This window comes from Mizuhopecten yessoensis, unplaced genomic scaffold, assembly GCF_002113885.1.
Source record: "Mizuhopecten yessoensis strain PY_sf001 unplaced genomic scaffold, ASM211388v2 scaffold10861, whole genome shotgun sequence".
In the NCBI taxonomy this organism is placed as follows: Eukaryota; Metazoa; Mollusca; class Bivalvia; order Pectinida; family Pectinidae; genus Mizuhopecten; species Mizuhopecten yessoensis.
The window spans coordinates 117739-138603 of record NW_018408758.1 but is presented as its reverse complement, the minus strand read 5'-3'; the positions used below and the strand labels follow the sequence as shown (position 1 = coordinate 138603).

Below are 20865 nucleotides of genomic sequence, written 5' to 3'. Positions count from 1 at the left end.
AGGCCAAATAACCTTCGAAGGAACTACTAATGTGTACTGTTACATTTGTAAAAGGATCAGCAAATTACACTTGATTTGTTTTTTCTCATGATAGGAAGGTTAGAGAAAGGCAATCAGATGGTGTCAGAACAATTCTATACCAGTGAAGAAACAATTCGACCAGGCAATTAAACAACAGTGTTTTCTTTTCCTCAATATTACAACAGCCTGTTTTAATGTTTATACCAAAATTGGGAGGATATGCCAAATTGTTATCTGTTTTTTCTCTCTCTATCTCGAAAATATAGCATTAATTTGCTTGGGAAAGCAGCCTGTAATTCGCAGTAAAACTAGGCGAAAAAATAACTGAACTTTAACATTAAATTTTTCTCAGGATACAGAAATGGAAGTGTCTCCAGTGCCTGTCAAGAGGGAATTTTGTTAATGAAGAATGGACTTAATAACTTGACAGCCACTCCCTGACAAGATATATGTTGGAAATCAACATTAGGACTTTGAATGATAAGGAATTGATTTGTTATTTCAGTCAGTATAATTTCCTGCCAGTGATGTACAATCTGGTTGGAATACCACTCACATGTTTCAAGCATTATTACAAGCAATTGGAGAAGTGAAACAGCCAAAGAAAAACCTTAGGTCGTGAGGATTTTTTAAGGTCAGTTGATTTCCAGTAAACTATTTTTCTTGTTTTTTTGAAAAATTGAATCTTACCCGCTGTACACACTCCATGAGAGGGACTCTCACAGTCTGGTTACCGTCCAGTGACACAACACAGGCGGGCGTGCCTGGGGCAGCGTCCATCAGGGCTAGTACTGCCTCCGCTCCCATCCGAGCCCCCTACAAATAGGTCAACACTTAGCATTACAGGGTACTAGTCCTGCCGACAAGGATATTTCTAGATATTCTTAGATAGAGACAATATAATTCGGTAGAAAACAACATCCATTTTACCAGCAATCAGACCATTTTTCAGTTGTAAGAACAATATAAAAGTACACCATAAATTTGTAAAATGTCTTTGAACGGAAGGTGGTGGTATATCAGGGTTTCACTGTATTTAAGTTAAACATTTTCATTCGAAAAAATAAATAAATAACTCTCTTTCCCCATCCCCCTTCTGATTCTTTATGCATTAAAAGTCACCTGAGAACCTGACAAGAGCATTTCCTGTCAGGCTCCTATAATTACCAGAATCCTGTCGAATGCGGTTGGCTTGCCTCCTCTCTGGACATGTCCCAGTACAGTGATCCTGGTGTCGTATTTCAGACGCTCTATAATCAGCTACAACCATGAGAGGGAAAAACCAGACTAAATGAAGGTGCCACACTAAATAGAATTAACTTATCCAGTCTTTCCTTGTAGTATTAACTCATTGACTCCTGAAATTCCATAATGAACTATTCCAACCTTTGAATTGGAAGAGTTCAAATAAGTCTTCAGGGGTGAATGAGTTAATATAGAGTTATAACATGTGGAGCAATTAAAAGGCAAATTAGTATGATCGGGTCTTTTGAAAATATCTCCCACCCTTCACATAAAATATTGGCTCTGCAGCCTTATCAACTCCAATGTGATGCATCTAAGTCTATATGCAAACATGTTTTATAGTATACTATCAATTTTATGTTTTTAATTTATCAGCAGTAAATCTCTCTCTGCTCTGTCCACATAGACAAAACTTTCTTACATTTTTGACCATTTCTGCTGTGATGCTCTTTCCCTCTCTGTCTATGGCTCCTTCAGCCACCAGTATGATGTTCAGCCTTTGACCTAGAGCCCTCTCCTACATGAACGAGATCCAATGAAGTCAAACATTTTCAGAAATATGACACTAGTTTCTGTAATTATCCTATTTTTGTGTTAATACATAAGCATCAAAATAACCTTAAAGAATAAAGTTCTCATCTTTGAAAAAGTGTAGAAATGAAATAAACAATAGTTTAACATATGAATACAATGTATTCTGTAATTTCAAAACATGCATCCTTAAAGCTGCCAAAATATTTCTAAATATTTTCCTCTGGTAGGTAAGTAAAGATTGTGAAAAGATTCATGTAGCACAACCAATATGTGTTTATATGTGAGGTTTCAATGACTAGTGGGGTATGTACTCTGCCACCTTCATCAGACAAATGACCAGTGAAGCTTATGTACGTGTACACAAATGACCAGTGAAACGTATGTACGTGTACACAAATGTGTAAAATGTGTTCACGTTGTCCACGCAAATCGATGTCAATTCGGCTACCCTGTAAGCGTATGTACAATTTAACACTTATTGATTGTGCTACATGACCCTTTTCATAATACAGCCAAAATATTCTATTTAAGTTTGATAACATTTACCATATCTTGGGGACAGCCTCCTAATTATGTCCACTGCAATTGGATTATAAATACCACACTGCATACAAAAACAATAACACTGCACACGTAGTAAAACAGAATGTTGACTTACGGCAGATAGTTTATTACAGAGGGTATCCTCCCAGCCGGCCTCTGGCGGCCATTCAGGAATAAAAACCCAGTCAGCTTCTGTGGCCAGGGCAGCCACTAAACCCAAATATCTGTAATATAACAATATATATACATGTGTATAAGCCACTGAACTACCCTAAAATACATGGTCCTTGGGACCCTTAAAATACATTTGACCTCGGGACACAAAAATACATTGACCTTTGAACCCTAATATACATGGTCCTTTGGACCCTAAAATACATTTGACCTCGGGACACTAAAATACATTGACCTTTGGACCCTAATATACATGGTCCTTTGGACCCTAAAATACATTTGATGTCGGGACCCTAAAATACATTGACCTTTGGACCCTAAAATACATTGACCTCGGGGCCCTAAAATACATTGACCTTGGGACCCTAAAATACATTGACCTTGGGACCCTAAAAGACAAAAAAGTTGATGCCTTTGTATGTTACATGTATCAAAGCTGTCAATACTCTAGACGTTTACTTACCCACAGTGACGCCCCATCACCTCTAACACAAACGCCCTCTGGTGACTAAAACATAGGACAAACAAACATTAAAATCAATACAATATAGTTTTAAGAAATTTCTAAAATGTTGTTTCTGATGGTGCCTTATAACTTCATATAATATGAAAGATTAAAATTATTGTTAAATTGATTACAGGCACATTTTTGAAATACTTGAACAAATTCGAAAATATCACAAAAAATTTAAGAGTGAACTACGAGAATTAATGAAATACATGAACAAACTCTGATGCTTAATCACTAGTTATTAAATTAGACTGGCCTCTGTCTTTAAAATATTGAATTATTTAGAAACAAGTTCGTGGAATGTATATCCCCCGCTTTCAGGACATATTGTAGGTAAACATTGTTCAGGTTAGGTTTAAACATGTGAGTATCGTGCTGTTGAGACATAATGCATAAGGCATTTAACCCTGGTACCAAGTTTGAAGAAAATCGGTTTACATTTCTTGTAGTTATTGCACGGAAACGAAATGCAGCAGATAATGATGTTTTTCGTTATTCAAGGGGCCATAACTCTGCCAAATGGAGTCCGCTGAAAGTGGTCATCAAACTTGGCGGAGCCCTTAAGGCATTTAACCCTGTGACCAAGTTTGAAGAAAATCGGTTAGCATTTGTGGTAGTTATTGTACGGAAACAAAGTGTGACAGACAGACAGACAGACGGACAAACCCAAATTAATATCCTCCGTTTCAGTGAAAGCGGGGGATAAAAATCCTCTCTAATCATTTTAGTGGGAGATAAAGTAGCAGTAAAATGCAGTTCAGAACTTCTTCGTAAAACTTAGGGGCCTGTATACGTAGCCAGCTGTCTGGTAACTAACAGACTGTTTGCATGTTATTTTTTGAATTTTTGAAAAACACTTGCAGACATAAACTTTTACCTAGATGCTGTTGTTGCAATAGCGTCTACCGCCTCTATGATTCTGTGTAGGGCGGAGTCTGTACCAATGGTCATGTCGGTACCACAGAAGTCGTTGTCTATAGAACCCACCATCCCTACAATGTTCAGGTGGCTGCACTGCTGGTGGAGATCAGGTGTGATCCTCTCTGTAAACAACAATGTTGCAAGCTTAAAACACACAAAACTTGGCTTCAATCAATTAAATACGCTGAGGGCCAGGAAAGGGCACGGGTCATAAAATTGTTTCCCTCAATCAATAGAGTTTTGGGTAACGGGACAACTTATATAATTTTGTGTTTGGTTGTGAAAATATTGAAAACAAATTAAATTACCAGCTTCTAACAGTTCATCCAAAAGACTTGACCACTCGATCCTGAAAAGGTTGGCACCGGTCAAGCTTCCATCTCCACCAATCACCACTAAGTTGGTTATGTTACACTTGACCAGATTTTCTGCAGCCTTTAGACGACCATCTCTTGAACGGAAATCTGCACATCGGGCACTGCCAATTACAGTCCCTCCCTGTGTGAGGACAGAAAAAAATTACTGTTCTAAAGGAAAACAAAAACTTGATACAGAAGTGGCACTGCTCACCAAACAGTAAAAGGTCAATACAAATGTAATCAGATTCAAGAGTATCACACTAGAAACTGTAACACTGACTCCATATATAGATTACAAAAGGTTTCTGCCAGTACCATTTTTGTAATGATGTAATAAAACTGCACTATTTATGATTGACAGGAAAGGTAAGATAGCCCTTATTATTTTATAAATAGATCACTGTAATTTGAGTATGACAAATAAAACTGACTTTCGTTGAGTCTCCCTGATTTATCGCTTCTATTTTTCCTCCGATTTTTTCCCCTCAGAAAGGTGTATTATACTTTATGTGAAACAAGTCATATCTCTGTTCAAGGAACTGTACTGATTGTCATAGTGAATACAACAAAGAATCTATTGCATATTATACTGTAAGGCGTATTACTCTATCAATGCTTCAACTCAGCCACACGATGTGTAAGCATGCCAAGTTCATTTGCCCAGTAGTGAAATCCACTCATAAGAATAAGATTTCGAGTGATTTTATCTGCACATGTCAATCATCTGCACATGTCAATCGATAAACACTATACTGCAGGGTTGAGAGAGAAGAAACAAAATGTTTTTAAATTTAAGTTTTAAAGAAGGACATGACTCTCATCAGCTAATTATACATACCATCTGCATGATCCCAGAAGAACTGGCCCAGGTAGCCTCCTGTATGTGGTCTCCACCGTCCACCATTCCTTGGTAACCCTGGCCAATGAGGAGAAAGCTTGAGGTTAAGTTCAATTATGACAGGTAAAATGTAGGATAGGGTATTACGAGCAGTTTCATGCTGCAATATTTCAGGGGATGATGTGATCAAGGTTTTTGAGAATTAATTTCTAGGCAAAAATATATACACTGAATGCAAGTCTGGCTAGTACATGTAAAATTTGTGGAAATTTGCTAAACACAATTCATAGAATTCAGCCATCATATTTAGCATTACATGTCTATACCAAACACAGTTCATTTCTTAAGCATTATTTGAATGCAGAATGATTTGAAAACAATTTTATAAAATTAACCAAAATATATAAATCTGAAAATATCAGAGCAAAAAAATAATTGCATCTTCCAAACTATAAATTTATTGAAAATATATTGCATGTACCCTGTTTCCCCATCCTAAGTTTTATAAGCAACTGCAAAATCTTTTTATAAATCATTTATTTTATTTTTATTTTCACCAATTTGTATACATGGGTTCTAAAATTGTTTATCAAAGAAGCAAACTTTTATGTTTCCTGTGTTTCATTATCAGTAGTTTCAAGTTTGATAATTTTTGGAAAAACAAACTTGATTTAGATTTACATCAGGTGATCATGGCAATAGATTACCATGATCAGGGTTTTGTCTACTTTAGGAAGTATGAAATCAGGGAACTTTTAGGAAGTATCAAACAAGGGCACACATTCTTAGGAATTAACAATCAGATTTATAAAACACTTAATAAGTTATGACAAACCTCTCTGATATAGTAGACTTTGCATCCTAGATAAAATCCCATACGCACTACTGCCCGGACAGCAGAGTTCATACCTACAAAGAAATAAAATGTCAAATATGTCTGTTTTCAGGATGATGGACCATGTAATATGACATTATATATATATATATTCCAAATCAATACTGGTTATGAAGCAATATACTGTTGTAAAATGTAAGGCCAGTAGCTATATATATAAAATTAAAGACACTGGTATATAGCGTGGGGATCTGGAACGTTTCCAAGTTATTACACAAATATATATAATTTTCTGTGAAAAGCTGACTCCGCTCTCACATACTCTACTTGAAATATACCTTACACCAATGTAGAAAGTTATCAATAAGTTTAGTTGACATATTTGAATAATAAATATAAATTATAATATGAACGTATAAATTATCATTATTTTATTAAGGGCGAAACAACCTAGGGCGAACAGGATTTAGGGCGAAACAACCCTTAGTGCGAACAGGATTTAGGGCGAAACAACCATTTACCACTGAAAAGGATAAAAAGAATAGACTAGAGCAATAGAGGCAGTTATCAAGTCTAAGTTTGAAACCTTTTTTTCCAGTTTACCGTTTTGCGTAAGTTATTATATGATGGCATTTCGGAGAAGTCGGGAAACATACTCTATTTCATCATCTGCAATAAGCGTACATTTGACGAATCATTGTTTTGGTGGCATTAATGACAGGGGCAGTTATTGACAGGTGGATGTAGTTATCGACAGCTTAACTAAAATGTTAATTATTTCTATCATTAATCTCTCATAATACATTCATTTGTTCTGACGTGTGTTCAATTGCTTAAAAAAGGTATAAACATGTCAAGTGATATGTCAAGTTATATATTTGTAAACAAATGCGCTCTCTTTTCTGCAGACATGCGCAAACAGTCACCGTCACAGCATTTTGATCAAATACATTTTCTGGTTCCCTTTCAATATGTTGTCCCACCCCAATTTCATATTCTTTTGATCCCCAGTGATGCATTCGAACAGCCCAACAATTTTGAATTATGATGCATTTTATCCTACAATGATAGAGATCAGAAATTTAATTCAAGATAACATAATTGAATCTTCTTAAAATAATCGTTGTGGAAATGTTTTTAGGTTCTTAATGTTCACAAGATAATAAGTTATATACCTCCTGCCTAACAGAACAATTTTCATCAACATTTTATCTATGTAATTGTTTACTTTTCAAAATATATATTATATTCTGTCTATATATAGCTGCATTGTCTTCAAATATTGATATTTTTCTTAATTTGTAATTGCAGTTTATATTGAGCATATTTACAAGACTTATCTACATGGATTTTATTGAGAACTTTGGATTTTTTAGTATTTTAGTTATGCTTGAAAAGTTATGTGTGTTTACTGGATAGACTTAAGCAACACTATTGTTGTCAGGTACATGTTCTCAACTTACACAATTCACGAAATATATATTATGAAATCATACAGGCAACTTTGAAGTACAAGTCATTCATAAAAATATGTTTTTAATGGTTAAAACAAAAATTAATTGGTACTTTTCCACATACTGTCGATAACTACCTCCGATTCCGATACTCAAATTGCAGCAGTTATCGACAACTCTATTTCCGACCTTAACAATACCCCGGATATAGATAGGACGCTGACAACGCTTCATTAGTGAAGTTGGATTACACCAATTTGTGATATTTCAGATATTTTTTTTTATCAAAATTAGAAGTGCCAGACCTGTGGATACATATCGTATTGGTGCCTGAAAGGGAGGTCTAAAGACAGGATCGATTAAAAAGGAAAATCACATGAAAATAGCTCAAAAGACCTATTTCAGATAGCCGATAGTGATCAGGTCGGGGAAAACCACTAACTTGCGTATCATATGCAAACTCGCCTATTATATGCCAATAGGGGTATGGAGTCGCATTTATTCTTTCATGAAACATAATACAAATGCAAAAATAAACTTTATTTGCATGTGGGAAAGTACCAAAAATAGATGCAATACTTCCGGCAAAGTTACATCAACTTTCTAAGTAGTCAATGCTTTCAGTCAACATCGTTTAGCAAAATATTATTTACCTTGTCGTAAATTAATGCGATTTTCAATAATATCTTGCAAAAGTTACTGTTAAAGCGATTTGGGTTATTTTTAGTAACAAATCCATACTCCAACTTGCGTATAATAGGCAAGTTTGCGTATATACGCAAGTTGGTGTTTTCCCCAACCTGGTGATAGGTCAATAGAGCTATAATAGCTAGGTCTTTACAGCTATATAGGCTACATGTAGCTCAATCGGCTGAGTGTACTGGCCCATGTTATTACCTAAGGAAAACAGGCAAGCGTTTATCTAATTAGTCTACATAACAACTTTAAGTGCACTTGTGTTTAAAACCATCAAAACGTGTTATGAACCTCAAAGGAGTTACGTGACATCATACATGTAACATAATTATTGTCATAAATTTATTATAAATAAACGGTATAATCAGTAGACGTCTGAGAACTCTTGACCCGTTAAATCAGAAGTGACAGGTTGCCCTTGGTCTAAAAATAGAATTATGATGTGAATAGTGAACAGATATCTTCACTTTATATCGCACGTATGCTGGTGTGCTGTGACATTTGTAACATATGACACGTGCAGGTTATAAACAAACTAACCCTGAGAGTCGCCACCACTGGTGAAGACACCGATGGCTTTCCCAGCCCCACTTCCGTGGGTAAGTTCCTGTCCTTCTCTTCCCGGTAACGCCATGACGCTATCTTGCCTGCTCCTATACGACTGGGGCGGTGGGGGATGCTTAGACCCGCTAGTACTGGTACTATCCATTTTTGGAAATTAAGCACCTCCCACAAGGGTATGCATCGGCTGCTTGAGAAGGTGACCTTCCACTCAACCTTGACATATGTCTCGTGAAATCCCGCCAAGTCTGAGATTTGACGAACACCTGTCGGATTCATACGGAAATTAACGAACTAAACGGAAGTAAAAAATGCGTAGGAAAATATTATGATATTCGTTAACGTTATGAAGCTTAAGTTTTATTATATCAGTATAAATAACACGATTAAAAACATATTATGATTAGTTAGACAGAATTATCCAGCTATTAAGATACAATATGCATTTCTGTACATCCATATGATTTTACATTTTAACACGGACTTTTTTTGTGGCATGCAAGAACACTTGAGTGAACCGGTGCTCTTCCTTTTTTCCAACAACGTGAAACTGCAACCATGAGGTGCGAAATAGGTTACGAACAATCTCCTTTTTATTCGTTTTGCTCTTGCTAATGTCCTACACAAAAAGGATTTACTACTGAATAAATGTTATTTCGACTACTTGATGGACATGTTTCTTTGATGTCGTCCGTATAAATTTAATAATTCGTTGTTTTATATGTTCTATTGAGCCAACATGGCCGACAGAACCACATGGGGAGAGTTTCTCAGAACATCAGTGATCCACACTAACACTAGTCCGCTAGTCTTGGAATACAAAAATAAGAAGGACAAGTAAATGCTTCATACCTGTTAGTATTGCAAACTAGTTATTTTTCACACCGTCTTCCTATTGATTCTAGTCCGTTCCAGGCATTTACCGAGGGAACGGCCTACCGTTAGTTGATTAATTTCTTAACTACTTACTCTAGTCGTTTTGACTAGACAAGGAAACTAGATCGGGCCTTACCCTGGACATGTTGCATTATTAATCCCTTTGATTTATAGATTAACATTATGTTCATTAAATGGACGAAGTAATTCGTTGTAATCCAGACCACGGTGGCGATGTGATATAACGTTCACTGGGGTTGTTGGTCCAGATATTGAAAATATCTACATTTCCCATTGTTCTGTCGAGAAGTTGGCATTTACGCTTGGCAAAGGGTTAAATGAAAGTGTACTTGTTCATATTTATTTCATATGATTCTGTTCTTGTTTTTGCCTTACTAACCTTAAAATAACTGCAAACTCGAGGTACCTGTTTTCAAAGTTTGGATCACTGACATTTAAACATCTATCGATCCACCTTTTCCATAAATTTAAAGTTCTCTGATGAAAATTTATTTGCAGGGAATTCGTTGAAATTCAAAATGATGTGATAATGTTCAAAATCTCTTTTACAGTACCCTCAGGTTGCAGAAAAGGCTGGCCGCAGCCGTGCTAAAATGTGGCAAAAATAAAGTTTGGCTTGATCCCAATGAAACAAACGAAATAGCCAATGCTAATTCACGTAAGTATCAGAAGTAGGTCTGTTTGCTAGAAGTGAGAAAATGTTACAGTTAACAGAACAGTCTGCCATTTAAGCTATATAGCTATATTCACCCATAAATTATAGCTGTATTGAGCTATATTTTCTCAGATTTCAATTTTCATTAATTTAAAGGAAAGTCGCATAAAACAATAAAGTTTATTGTAACATTGACTACAAAAAGCATACATTTAGATTTTATTTTCATTTTTCATAAATGTTAAATTTTTGAGTTTTTTACATCATTTATTTTTTTAAAAGAATGCTTATATTTAATGCCTTTTGTTATCTACCTAATGATAAAATCATCTTTTAAAAGCGACTTTGTTTCGTTTTTCCTTAAAAAAGAAAATCACATGAAAATAGCTCAAAAGACCTATATGAGATATGTCAATAGAGCTATTATAGGTTTTTACAGCTATATAGCTCAATCGGCAGAGTGTACTAGACCTGGTTAATGTTGTATAGTCATTTACTGTTTTAAAAAAGTTGGATTGAGTTGATATTCAGAAAATATGGTAAACTGAAAAAATACTATAAAAATCCCTTTAATAGAAAGAAGTTTTTGAAGTAAATTGCCACACCAGGATTGTCTTATTATTTCGGTGTGGATTACAATAATACTTCAGAAAGAGAAATTTTAGTGAAATGAAATATTTTTGACATGTCATTATTTTATATATTATGAAACTAGCAGCGCTAATGTAGGTCTGGCACAAAATTGGAATAACAGCGTTGTGATTTGATTGCTGATATTTTCATAATTTTGAATAGGTCAAAACATCAGGAAGCTGATCAAGGATGGTCTCATCATTCGCAAACCAGTGGCAGTTCACTCACGTGCACGTGTAAGGAAGAATGCCATCGCCCGAAGGAAGGGGCGTCACATGGGACATGGAAAGAGGAAGGGTACCCTGAATGCCCGTATGCCTTCCAAAATTTTATGGATCAGGCGAATGAGGGTCCTCAGGAGACTATTGAAACGCTACAGAGAAGCCAAGAAAATTGACAAGCATCTGTAAGTTATATGTGATCGGTTACAAATCAAAGAGACAAATTCTGCTAGGTATTTTATATTAATGTCGGAATATCGCATTATTTACAACAAGGTAGAAAACCCCATAATATGATATTCAGTAACATAATAAATAGCCTGTGACTTAACGTCATGAAACTAAGTCAATAAATGTAGTCTCTAGCTGTAGTTCATCAAGTATAATGAAAACAAGACCTGAGTGTCCCGTAGTTACGAGGTGATTCCAATGGCAAGTGCGCTGCACCTGGCCTTACCAACCCCTTTTATACACTCACCTTTCACGTCGCAGCACACATGAATTGTAAACTAGGACACCGGACGATCAATACCGGACTCGCGTGTACAATGTAAATAGATGAAAGGGGAATCCCCTACACCACTTTGACAACAGGTAACACCATGTAAAAATATGTGCTCAATTTTCTAAAAAGTTGTCAGAATGTTATCAAACTTCATCATATATAATATGAATTATATAGATTTAGGATTTTTGTCAAACCAACCATTTATTTCAAAATTTGAACTATTTAAAGCCTGCTTTGTTGGCATATCTGTTAGAATTTGTAGTAATTTTTGCAAAGTCAACACCAAACAGATAATAAAAATATTGCGATACAGCAATATTTCATCTCTGTATTGTGGTACAATACAATATACCAGTGTATTGCGATATACCTGTTTTCCGATATATTGTGACAGCCCTATAAACAAATTTTAACACAAATGACCCTATGACATATATTTGAAACAAGTCCTTGTGTCATCACAAATAATATATGGTCCAGGTGAGTTCTGGTGTCAACATTTTGAGGCAATTCAGAAAAATTTCAACAACATAATTTATATGGCTGATGACGCAGGGGTCAACACTAACGGTAGACCGGAGGACCGTTTCCACCAAAATCTTGGACGGTCCACTTGACCCCCAAAGCTTGGTGGACTGCCGGTCCACCACATATTGCTTGATTAGATTATGCATATTTGTGAATATTGTTAAGAAAGATACTAATAAAGACTATATTTACTCTGCCAGAAAGCCGTAAAATCCCATTTGAAAATTGTTTCCTGTTTCTGTGTCATTTCCTAATCAATCATAAATGGGGAAAATAGAAAAAGTAAGGAGAAAAATCAAGTATTTTACAGAAAATTAAAAACCTTCATTATTTGTTTAAAATCCTCAGTTGCCAGTATTTCGCATCTAGGTTTTAAAAAAAAAGGGAGGGGCCCCTGTACCCGAACCCCCCCTCACTTAATTATCATTTTCATTTTTGTGTCGCCTGCGAAAAACTGATGACGCATAGGTATTGCTTTGTCGTCGGTGTCTGAACAGAGGTTTTCGTGCGATAACTTGAGTTTCCTTGGGTCGATCAAACTCAAACTTCATGCAGTGCTTCCTTACCAAAAGTGCTTGCTTGGGATTGCTTTTCAGGTCAAAGGTCAAGGTCTCTGTTACTATAAATAGAAATTTCACTAAAACTGTATACTGCACGGCTTCGATCTACCACTTGACCCACCGTGTATACCTCTGAAATGCCGTCTTACTCCAAATGTTATTGACAACACTAGCTGTTTAACATCATAATCCACAAGTTTATTCATTTATTTATGGGAAACCATCCGACAAATCATACAAATTAAACTTTGAATTGAGACAATGAATATCCATTGCAAGTTCCTTAAATTCTTCCCAGAATAACAGATTATATAACAAAATGATGCCATCCAAAAACATAATTTATGATTATTGCTTACTTTTAACATTGTTTCTTGAAATGAAAAGTGTATCTATTTCTTCGTAATCTCCCAGCATCCTGCGTAGGCGACGCATCCACTTCAGTGGAATTCTTGTTGATATATGATATATTCAAATCTAGTAAATTGAGTCACTTTAATACTATATACTAGTACCCATACATTGGAAACAAAAAAATCTGGAAATTGATTTAACCTGAAAGTGCCTGAAAAGAGCTGGAATTTGTCAAAAGACATATTTATGAACTACGTTTTTACTTTTTTAACACTGCAAAATTCTTTCATCTGTCTACCACCAAACTTTTAAAGAAGATTGCATGAAGGAAAGAAACAATATTGGATCTTTTCTTTCACCTTAGGGAAGGAATCTCTGATATTTGATTTTAAAGAGGAACTCTCAGAGTTTGTCATGTAGATTCTTATATTCGTTATCTATATTGAAATACGAAAGAAGAAATATATTTTATTTCTTTGTCTCCAGGTACCATGAACTGTACATGAAATGCAAAGGAAATGGCTTCAAGAACAAGCGTGTTTTGATGGAGCACATCCACAAGAGGAAGGCAGAGAAGGCTAGGACGAAGTTACTCAGGTAAGGGTCACAACCACTTGAGGCAGTTAGAGGGGTCGGCTTTTGTATACCAGGAATTTTTGCAGTCAAATTTTCTTCCTTCCCCAGAAAAACGATTTGGCGCCAGTGTTAATTATTGACCTTCACATTTGATATATATTATGTTACTTCAACTTTGCTTCAATGATAATTCACTTTAGGCGAAAAAGGCAAAAATCAAACTTCAGCGAAAATTTTCCAGTCAACAGTATTACTTCTCCACAGTGTATTAGCAAAATATCGTATTCAAACACTGCATATTTGATAACTTGGAAGTACATTATTTTTAAACTGTTTTTTCCATGATTTTCTCAAAAAGACTATGAAAATGAATAAATGAAGAAATGATGAGAAATAACTGTTGGTTCTTCAGTTTAAAGTAGTAAGGACAAAATGTCTTTTACCCTGCAAACCAAAAATTCATAGTAAGAAACAGGGAACCCTTGGTTCTATAATACATTAGGGAGTTCTTTGATATTTGTTTTGTCTTGAAAATGTTTCTACTGTTTTGTGGACATGTGTAGAGTAATATAATCGAATATATCAATGACCTGTTTTAAGTGTGAACAGATGAATAGTTTTTCCTTGAAACCCTGGGTTCAGTTCCGTTACGTCGGTGAAAGAGAACACATTGTTCTGTCAGTAACTTGTCTAAAAGCACCTGTTTCAAACAGTAGGCTTGGCTTGCATCGTGGGTAGTTTGGTCAAATGTTAAAATGAAATTATTTTTGAAATATGAGAAAATTGAAAATTATGATAACCTGAATCCAAGAGACATGTGTGTGGGGAAAATGTACCATTTGAATTTAAGAATAATACTTGATTGTAGGTTCTGACAAAACTGGAACAATGGGAATTAAATCTTATTAAATTTTAACTGAGAATGTTACATATTATTTAATTACCAGCCATCTTAAGAAACCCTAGATATCCCTAAAAAAATCATTTTTGATGTACAAAAATGCTTACGGTTACTGTTTTTCTGTGTTCCAGCGACCAAGCCGAGGCTAGGAGACAGAGAGTCAAAGAGGCCCGTAAACGTCGTGAGGAGCGCATCAAGCAGAAGAAGGAGGATATGCTCAAGTCCTACTCCACAGAGGACGAGACGAAGCGATAGACATTTTATCTTCTCCATGTCGTGTCACATTCATTGGCGTTGCATCGATCACAATAAAGATGGATGTGGAATATTTATGTATTGTTATTACTAAGACTTACTGCAACAAGTTATTGAGAGCGAAGTTTATTCCAAGAACAAGCTAAGCAGCTACAATACTTTATGGGGTCATAATGATACTTAATGGCATTGATAAGTTAAACAAGTACACAATATATCATTGATTATGGAAGGAACCAATTTGGCAGAGGAAATAATCATATGGGAGGTACTTTTTCAGATACCCTTTCGCCATCAGGTATTGTCTGGAGATCTTATATGGGCACTAATTGCATTCAAATTCTTTGACCGTAGTCTGTTTTCAATACTCATTATAGAACTAGATATGCTCTAGTGTATAGTCATAGGTACCTATTGCTGGGTTTAATGATTTGTCCTGAAACATTTTTAGCTCACCTACCTGAAGCTTCATTCGTAAGATTCTGACCAAGTATGAGAACGAAAATAAGTTTGACTACTTCAAAAGGTCACAGGGGTCAAATAGGTCTAAACCTTCAAGCAACTTGGTCATGATATTTGGCCAGTAGCATTTTATGATGGAGCTCGACAAAAGTTTGAGAATGAAAATGAGCTTGACCTACTTTCAAGGTCAAAACCGCCAAACGACATTTTCTGAAGATCGGAAGGGTCTTGCTATTTGGCCAGTACCATCCTATGATGTCGTACAACAAAGTTTGCGAATGAAAATGAGCTTGACCTACTTTCAAGGTCACAGTGGTCAAACGACATTTTCTGAAGATCGGAAAGGTCTAGGTCTTGCTATTTGGCCAGTACCATCCTATGATGTGGTACAACAAAATTTGCAAATGAAAATGAGCTTGACCTACTTTCAAGGTCACAGGGGTAAAATATGTTAAAAATTTCAAACAACAATATCTAAAGAACCATTTGGACTAGTTATGATACTTCGGTATGTTATGTAGACAAGCTGTGTGATTTGTTTTCTTAATTACAGTAATGAGGTCAAAGGTCAACTAAGTGCTAGCCGGAGTCGAAGGTCAACATGGGATAAAATTAAAAATTTCAAACACTATCTTGAGAACCGTTTAAGGAGGCTCCACCCTTTCGCTATTAGCCAGCAGAATTCAATGAAAGTTTCACATAATGGTTATGTCACTATGTAGAGATGATTTTATGAAAATCTAAGCATTCCGATAAACTGGGGATTTTTTTGTAAAAAAATACCGATATATTGGAATTTTTGTCAAATTCAACACTTTTACATTTTTTGAGCGTGTTGCATTGTCCAAAACTATAACAACAATAAAATAATGAAAAGAAACATTGCTAATCAACCCTACAAATATTTTATTTATCATAAAATATCTACAACATGTTACAAAAAGCGTTTTTTATTGAAATTGTATGGATAACAGTTACTAAATACAAGCTAAAAGCAAACAGGACACATTGTTTCATACAAAAAGACTGAATAATTGAACGAAATGCACACAAAGTCTTCATAATTAATTTATCTTACATTTTACAATAATTTTGATCCTGATGAGAGTTGTCTACCTTGAAAAAAACCGGAACTTTTTGCAGAGGGATAGAATTAATACAATGACACTTATTTTCTTTACTATACCAAAAAACGACGGAAGTAATTTACATTACTAGATTTAATTGTCAATTTACTGTTCTTTTATGGAACAAAATTACTCTCAATCATGTACACTTTGGACATCATTCCATAGCCTGCCTTCGCATGGTATATTAACATGTCAGGTACATATGTAACCATAGGCTATCGCATGGTATGCCGTTATTACGTGTACGCACATGCACTTGCATTTTATAGGGATCTTGATATTTTACAAACCACTTTTTAACAGAGTTATTGTAATTGCATTTGTGAACCGATTTATCTGACAGAGCGTAACTCGCTCGACAACAAAAGTCGTAGCGACCAAGAGCCTGTGAACTACTGTTAGCACGTGATACGTACAGGTGAGGTCGGTAAACAAAACACATCAGTCTGCATTCCATGCGCCTCATATACGACCTTCTTGGAAGTCGTCTGATCATATGTCAGTGTTGGCCCGTGAGTTAATTAATGTCTTTGTATCATAAGCTTTATTTCTGAAGTACGTGTGATTACACATTTCCAAGGTAAGTCTCGATATCGGGTGTTGACATATCATCGTCACGCACGTGTACTATTGTTTACCCGGTGTTACTATAATTTACACCACGGTAATGGAATGCCCGATACGCAATACGGAAATGACGACACGAAAATACGAAAAGAAAAACATGTGTATTACGAAGGGTGGAAACTCCTTAAAGAGATGTTAAAATGTCTTTGTGTGTTAGTTCCAAAATATTTGGTCTGAAGTTACCTATATTTGTCAGTTTCATGTAACAAAAGAAACAGGTGAGTGATACAGGCCCTCTGGGCCTCTTGTTTAAATAATTCAGAGGTTCTAGGGGGACACGGTGTGTTCCTTCCTTTCCAGTTTTGTTTATGCAAGTTGCGCAATCCCTAATCTTATCCACCTGACAAGAGAAAAAAAGACTATTTATTATAGAGACTGTATGGAACTACAACATTATTGGCTATCTAGGATCTTGCAAACCCAGTGATTGTATTTTTCCGACACAGCAAAATCTAAACATAGCCCAAGGTCCGATCAATTTTATTAGCTCACCGGGTCCGAAGGACCAAGGTGAGCTTATGCCATACCGTGGCGTCCGTCGTCCGTCTGTTAACAATTTCTTTAAACGACTTCTTCTTCTTAACCACTGATTGGAATTTAACTAAATTTGACTGGAAGCATCCCTAGGTGGTGGGGATTCAATATTGTACAAAGGTGGGGCTGAGGGCTGGGCCAAAAGGGGGCAATTTGGCTACATTGCTATAAACGACTTCTTCCGTAGAACTATACCATGGATATTGATCATATTTGGGCTGAAGCATTCATGGGAGGCAGGGATTCAAAATTGTACAAATGGTGGGGCTGGCCCCCCGGGCTAAGAGGTGGGTCCAAAAACAAATGATTTTACACGGAAATGGTTGAGATCCCCACCATGTAACCATATATACAATTGCTGAGTATAAAGAGAGGAATGCACATTTGCTTCCAGGATGGCTATAGGGTCTGACACCATCCTTGGAGACTTAACCCCTGGGTCATAACTTTGAAACGGTTAAGATCCCCACCCCAAAACTATATATACAATTATTGGGCATAAAGAGACGAATGCTATTAGAATTGACCCCACCCTTGCAGACATAACCCCTGGGTCATAACTTTGAAACGGTTGAGATCCCCAACCCAAAACTATAAATACAAATGCTGGGCAAAAAGAGACAAATGCAGTCATGATATTAGAATTGATCCTGGGGTCTGGCCACAACCCTAGGGACCTAGTTTCTGAGTCACAGCTTGGATGTTGAGATCCCCACCCCGTAACCATACATAAAATTGCTGGGCATAACAAATCAAATACAGATATGCTACAAGGATTGGCCTGTGGGTCTGGCATATTCCCTTGGATCTCATTTGGAGAATATTTTGCCATGATTGCTTAGAGATCCAGGTGAGCGAAACAGGCCCTCTGGGCCTCTTGTTCAATAATCTTAACATTTTAAAGTAAAACGTAAAAACAATTGGTCTGATAATCTGAAATTTCAAAATAAAATTGATCTCCGAGATGAAACGCATTTATAAATTTGAATATCTTTCAGCTTAATTAGAGCATTAATTTGTCGGGTTTGACGGCTGTTTCTCCAATACTAAGCTTTAAGAAAACAATATTATTTTTCGTTTCTAGGTGAGTCCTAGTGATGTAGATATATCTGCATGTCTTTTGTGTGCAGTGATCGGGTTGTTGTGCACTTACCGTCGCACATACTAAAGCCTTTAAACAGCTAAGCAAACTTTAACCACTTTGCCCATTGATCCCTTCTCCCCTAAATAATCCTTGTCTTGGAAGAATTGGAGAATTTTAAGTCGTCGGGTGCCCAGATTGGCCATTATGATACTTAATTGATAACTTTACGAGAACTTGGCCTATTTGTTCAAATGAATTATCTTTACCTACTTTCAAGGTCACATGGGTGAAATCTGTTTAAAACCTACGGTATAATTATAACATTGATAAATCATTTTTGATAAGAAAATACCTTACGTGACTTTTGTGAAAAACATTAATGTGTTCTTCATGTAACAATCAGGAGGGATTCATCGGGATGTATACCCTGGACATCAGAGAGCTAACCGACTGGGCTACCTGGTGCGCGGTACTTCTCTAACCCCTAAAACGTGTAAAATTACGCTGAACCCCTCACTGTAGGTCCAGATATAACAAATTACCAGGTCCCTGTGCTCTAGTCCGAATTATTCTGACGTTTTATCGACTTTTTTCATATCGGTCTGTCGTCGATTAACGTCAGAACTCCGGCCCTCTATAATATGCGGGAAATATGCGACCCGCGCCCGGAGCGCACTTTAAAATGATATTTTAGAAACAAATCGTCACTTTCACACACATGTCGCACATGGATCGAAAGAGTAAAACAGAGTAAGTTTGAAAAAATATGTTTTTAGTGATTGTATTGGTTGTTTGAGGCATGTTATTTATGTGAGTCTTGTGCATAAAGAATAGATCTTTCGATCCATGTGCGACATGTGTGTGAAAGTGACGATTTGTTTCTAAAATATCAGTTTGAAGTGCGCTCCGGGCGTGGGTCGCATATTTCCCGCATATTATAGAGGGCCGGAGTTCTGACGTTAATCGACGACAGACCGATATGAAAAAAGTCGATAAAACGTCAGAATAATTCGGACTACCTGTGCTCGTACCCAACTTTTCTACTAATTAATCAAAAAACGAAATCTAAACGATTGCATAGGGACAAGGATCCCTAAACAATTTCTTCTATGTAACGTGAAGTCTAGAGTAATGCTATTTGGCATGTAGGTTGCTGGTGTGAATCGCTATCAAATTTGTCTTAATATTTAACAAAAAACAAAAAAACAAAAAAAATCAGGGTCACAAGGGTCAAATGATGAACAAATATCCTTAGGGTATAGGGTAGTGCTATTTTGCGTTCGTTGTAAGCTTTTATTTTCATAATGAAGAAACTGGACATACACAATTTATAGTATATTGTGTGCTTAGCGTTCCAACGAGTGATTTTACATATTCTAGCAATCAAGGCTTCTGATTGGCTGACACATAATGAACTGTTGCTCGAATTCCATTAGACAAATATTGATCAAAGCCCGAATATTTCTCTCTCATTTTTAAATGTAATAAAATATCCAAGACGGTCATCGTAGATTTTGATTATACATAAGTCAATGTTAAGTTTTATGTGACGGATATGGCATAAAAAAATATGAATGTATTCCTCTCTTAAACCTTCAAATTTTGTAAACCATCGAAAGTATTAAAGATTCTGATTGGGCGATACATTATGCTCTAGATTTTATCAAACTTTTTAATTTAAAGCCAGTAAGGAATGCTAATCGAAGGTTGTATTTCTTCTTGGATTCGATTTGTCACCCTTTCCTCGACTCCATTGCACAGTGACTTGAGAATTTGTTACAGCTATATTTGGAACTAAACTAAAAGCTGGTCTACCCCACCTATCTTTTAAAAACCTCCCATATGCACATAAAGTGTATTCTCCTTCAGTGGACATGATCTCCGATCCTCTAAAAGCACGCCATTTCAGAGTTTCAAAGTTTTTTTCGCAGTCATCGTGCAACTTTTTTTGTATGTTAATGAGGTCTACGTCAGCCACATGCCGAGACCCGTGGTGTGATTGGCTGGAATCGTAGCCATTCTTTCGCTAAACCAACCAACACTACATGTTTCGGCACGAGACTGACTTCAACCTCATTAATGTACAAACGGTGGCACGATGACTGCGAAAAACTTTGATATCCTGAAATGGCTTGGTTTTTTTGAGGAAACGGCTATCTTGTCCGCGGAAGAAGAATACATTTTACGTACATATTGGAGGTTTTTAAAAGAAAATTATCCATCTTTCCAAGGGTGCTAAGCATTTTCC

The 20865-nt window shown here is 36.2% G+C and overlaps 2 protein-coding genes across 6 annotated transcripts in view; one reads left to right on the top strand and one right to left on the bottom strand.

Moving 5' to 3' along the window:
- LOC110463050 (ATP-dependent 6-phosphofructokinase-like) overlaps positions 1 to 8935 on the bottom strand; it is a 36668-nt gene extending 27733 nt beyond the window's left edge. For all 5 annotated transcript variants that reach the window (XM_021517386.1, XM_021517387.1, XM_021517388.1 and 2 more), the window contains exons 1-10: positions 8672 to 8935; positions 5982 to 6055; positions 5147 to 5224; positions 4258 to 4447; positions 3906 to 4071; positions 2981 to 3025; positions 2459 to 2567; positions 1688 to 1783; positions 1189 to 1281; positions 712 to 837 (exon numbers count right to left, since the gene is read on the bottom strand). In XM_021517386.1, coding sequence (XP_021373061.1) covers positions 712 to 837; positions 1189 to 1281; positions 1688 to 1783; positions 2459 to 2567; positions 2981 to 3025; positions 3906 to 4071; positions 4258 to 4447; positions 5147 to 5224; positions 5982 to 6055; positions 8672 to 8840 — 1146 coding nt within the window. In that variant the 5' untranslated portion in view covers positions 8841 to 8935. The remainder of the gene's footprint in view (positions 1 to 711; positions 838 to 1188; positions 1282 to 1687; positions 1784 to 2458; positions 2568 to 2980; positions 3026 to 3905; positions 4072 to 4257; positions 4448 to 5146; positions 5225 to 5981; positions 6056 to 8671) is intronic.
- A 216-nt stretch (positions 8936 to 9151) lies between these two features.
- LOC110463049 (60S ribosomal protein L19-like) lies at positions 9152 to 14855 on the top strand. The gene is made up of 5 exons (XM_021517385.1): positions 9152 to 9255; positions 10141 to 10247; positions 11040 to 11283; positions 13535 to 13645; positions 14657 to 14855. The coding sequence occupies exons 1-5, from the start codon at positions 9251 to 9253 to the stop codon at positions 14778 to 14780; spliced, it is 591 nt and encodes a 196-aa protein (XP_021373060.1). The 5' UTR covers positions 9152 to 9250; the 3' UTR covers positions 14781 to 14855.
- The last annotated feature ends 6010 nt before the right edge of the window (positions 14856 to 20865 follow it).

Bases quoted from the DNA above. Each gene is read 5' to 3' on its own strand.
- LOC110463049 (XM_021517385.1), top strand. The intron at 10,248-11,039 runs GTAAGTATCAGA...AATTTTGAATAG, and splicing joins AATAGCCAATGCTAATTCAC to GTCAAAACATCAGGAAGCTG. The intron at 11,284-13,534 runs GTAAGTTATATG...CTTTGTCTCCAG, and splicing joins AAGAAAATTGACAAGCATCT to GTACCATGAACTGTACATGA.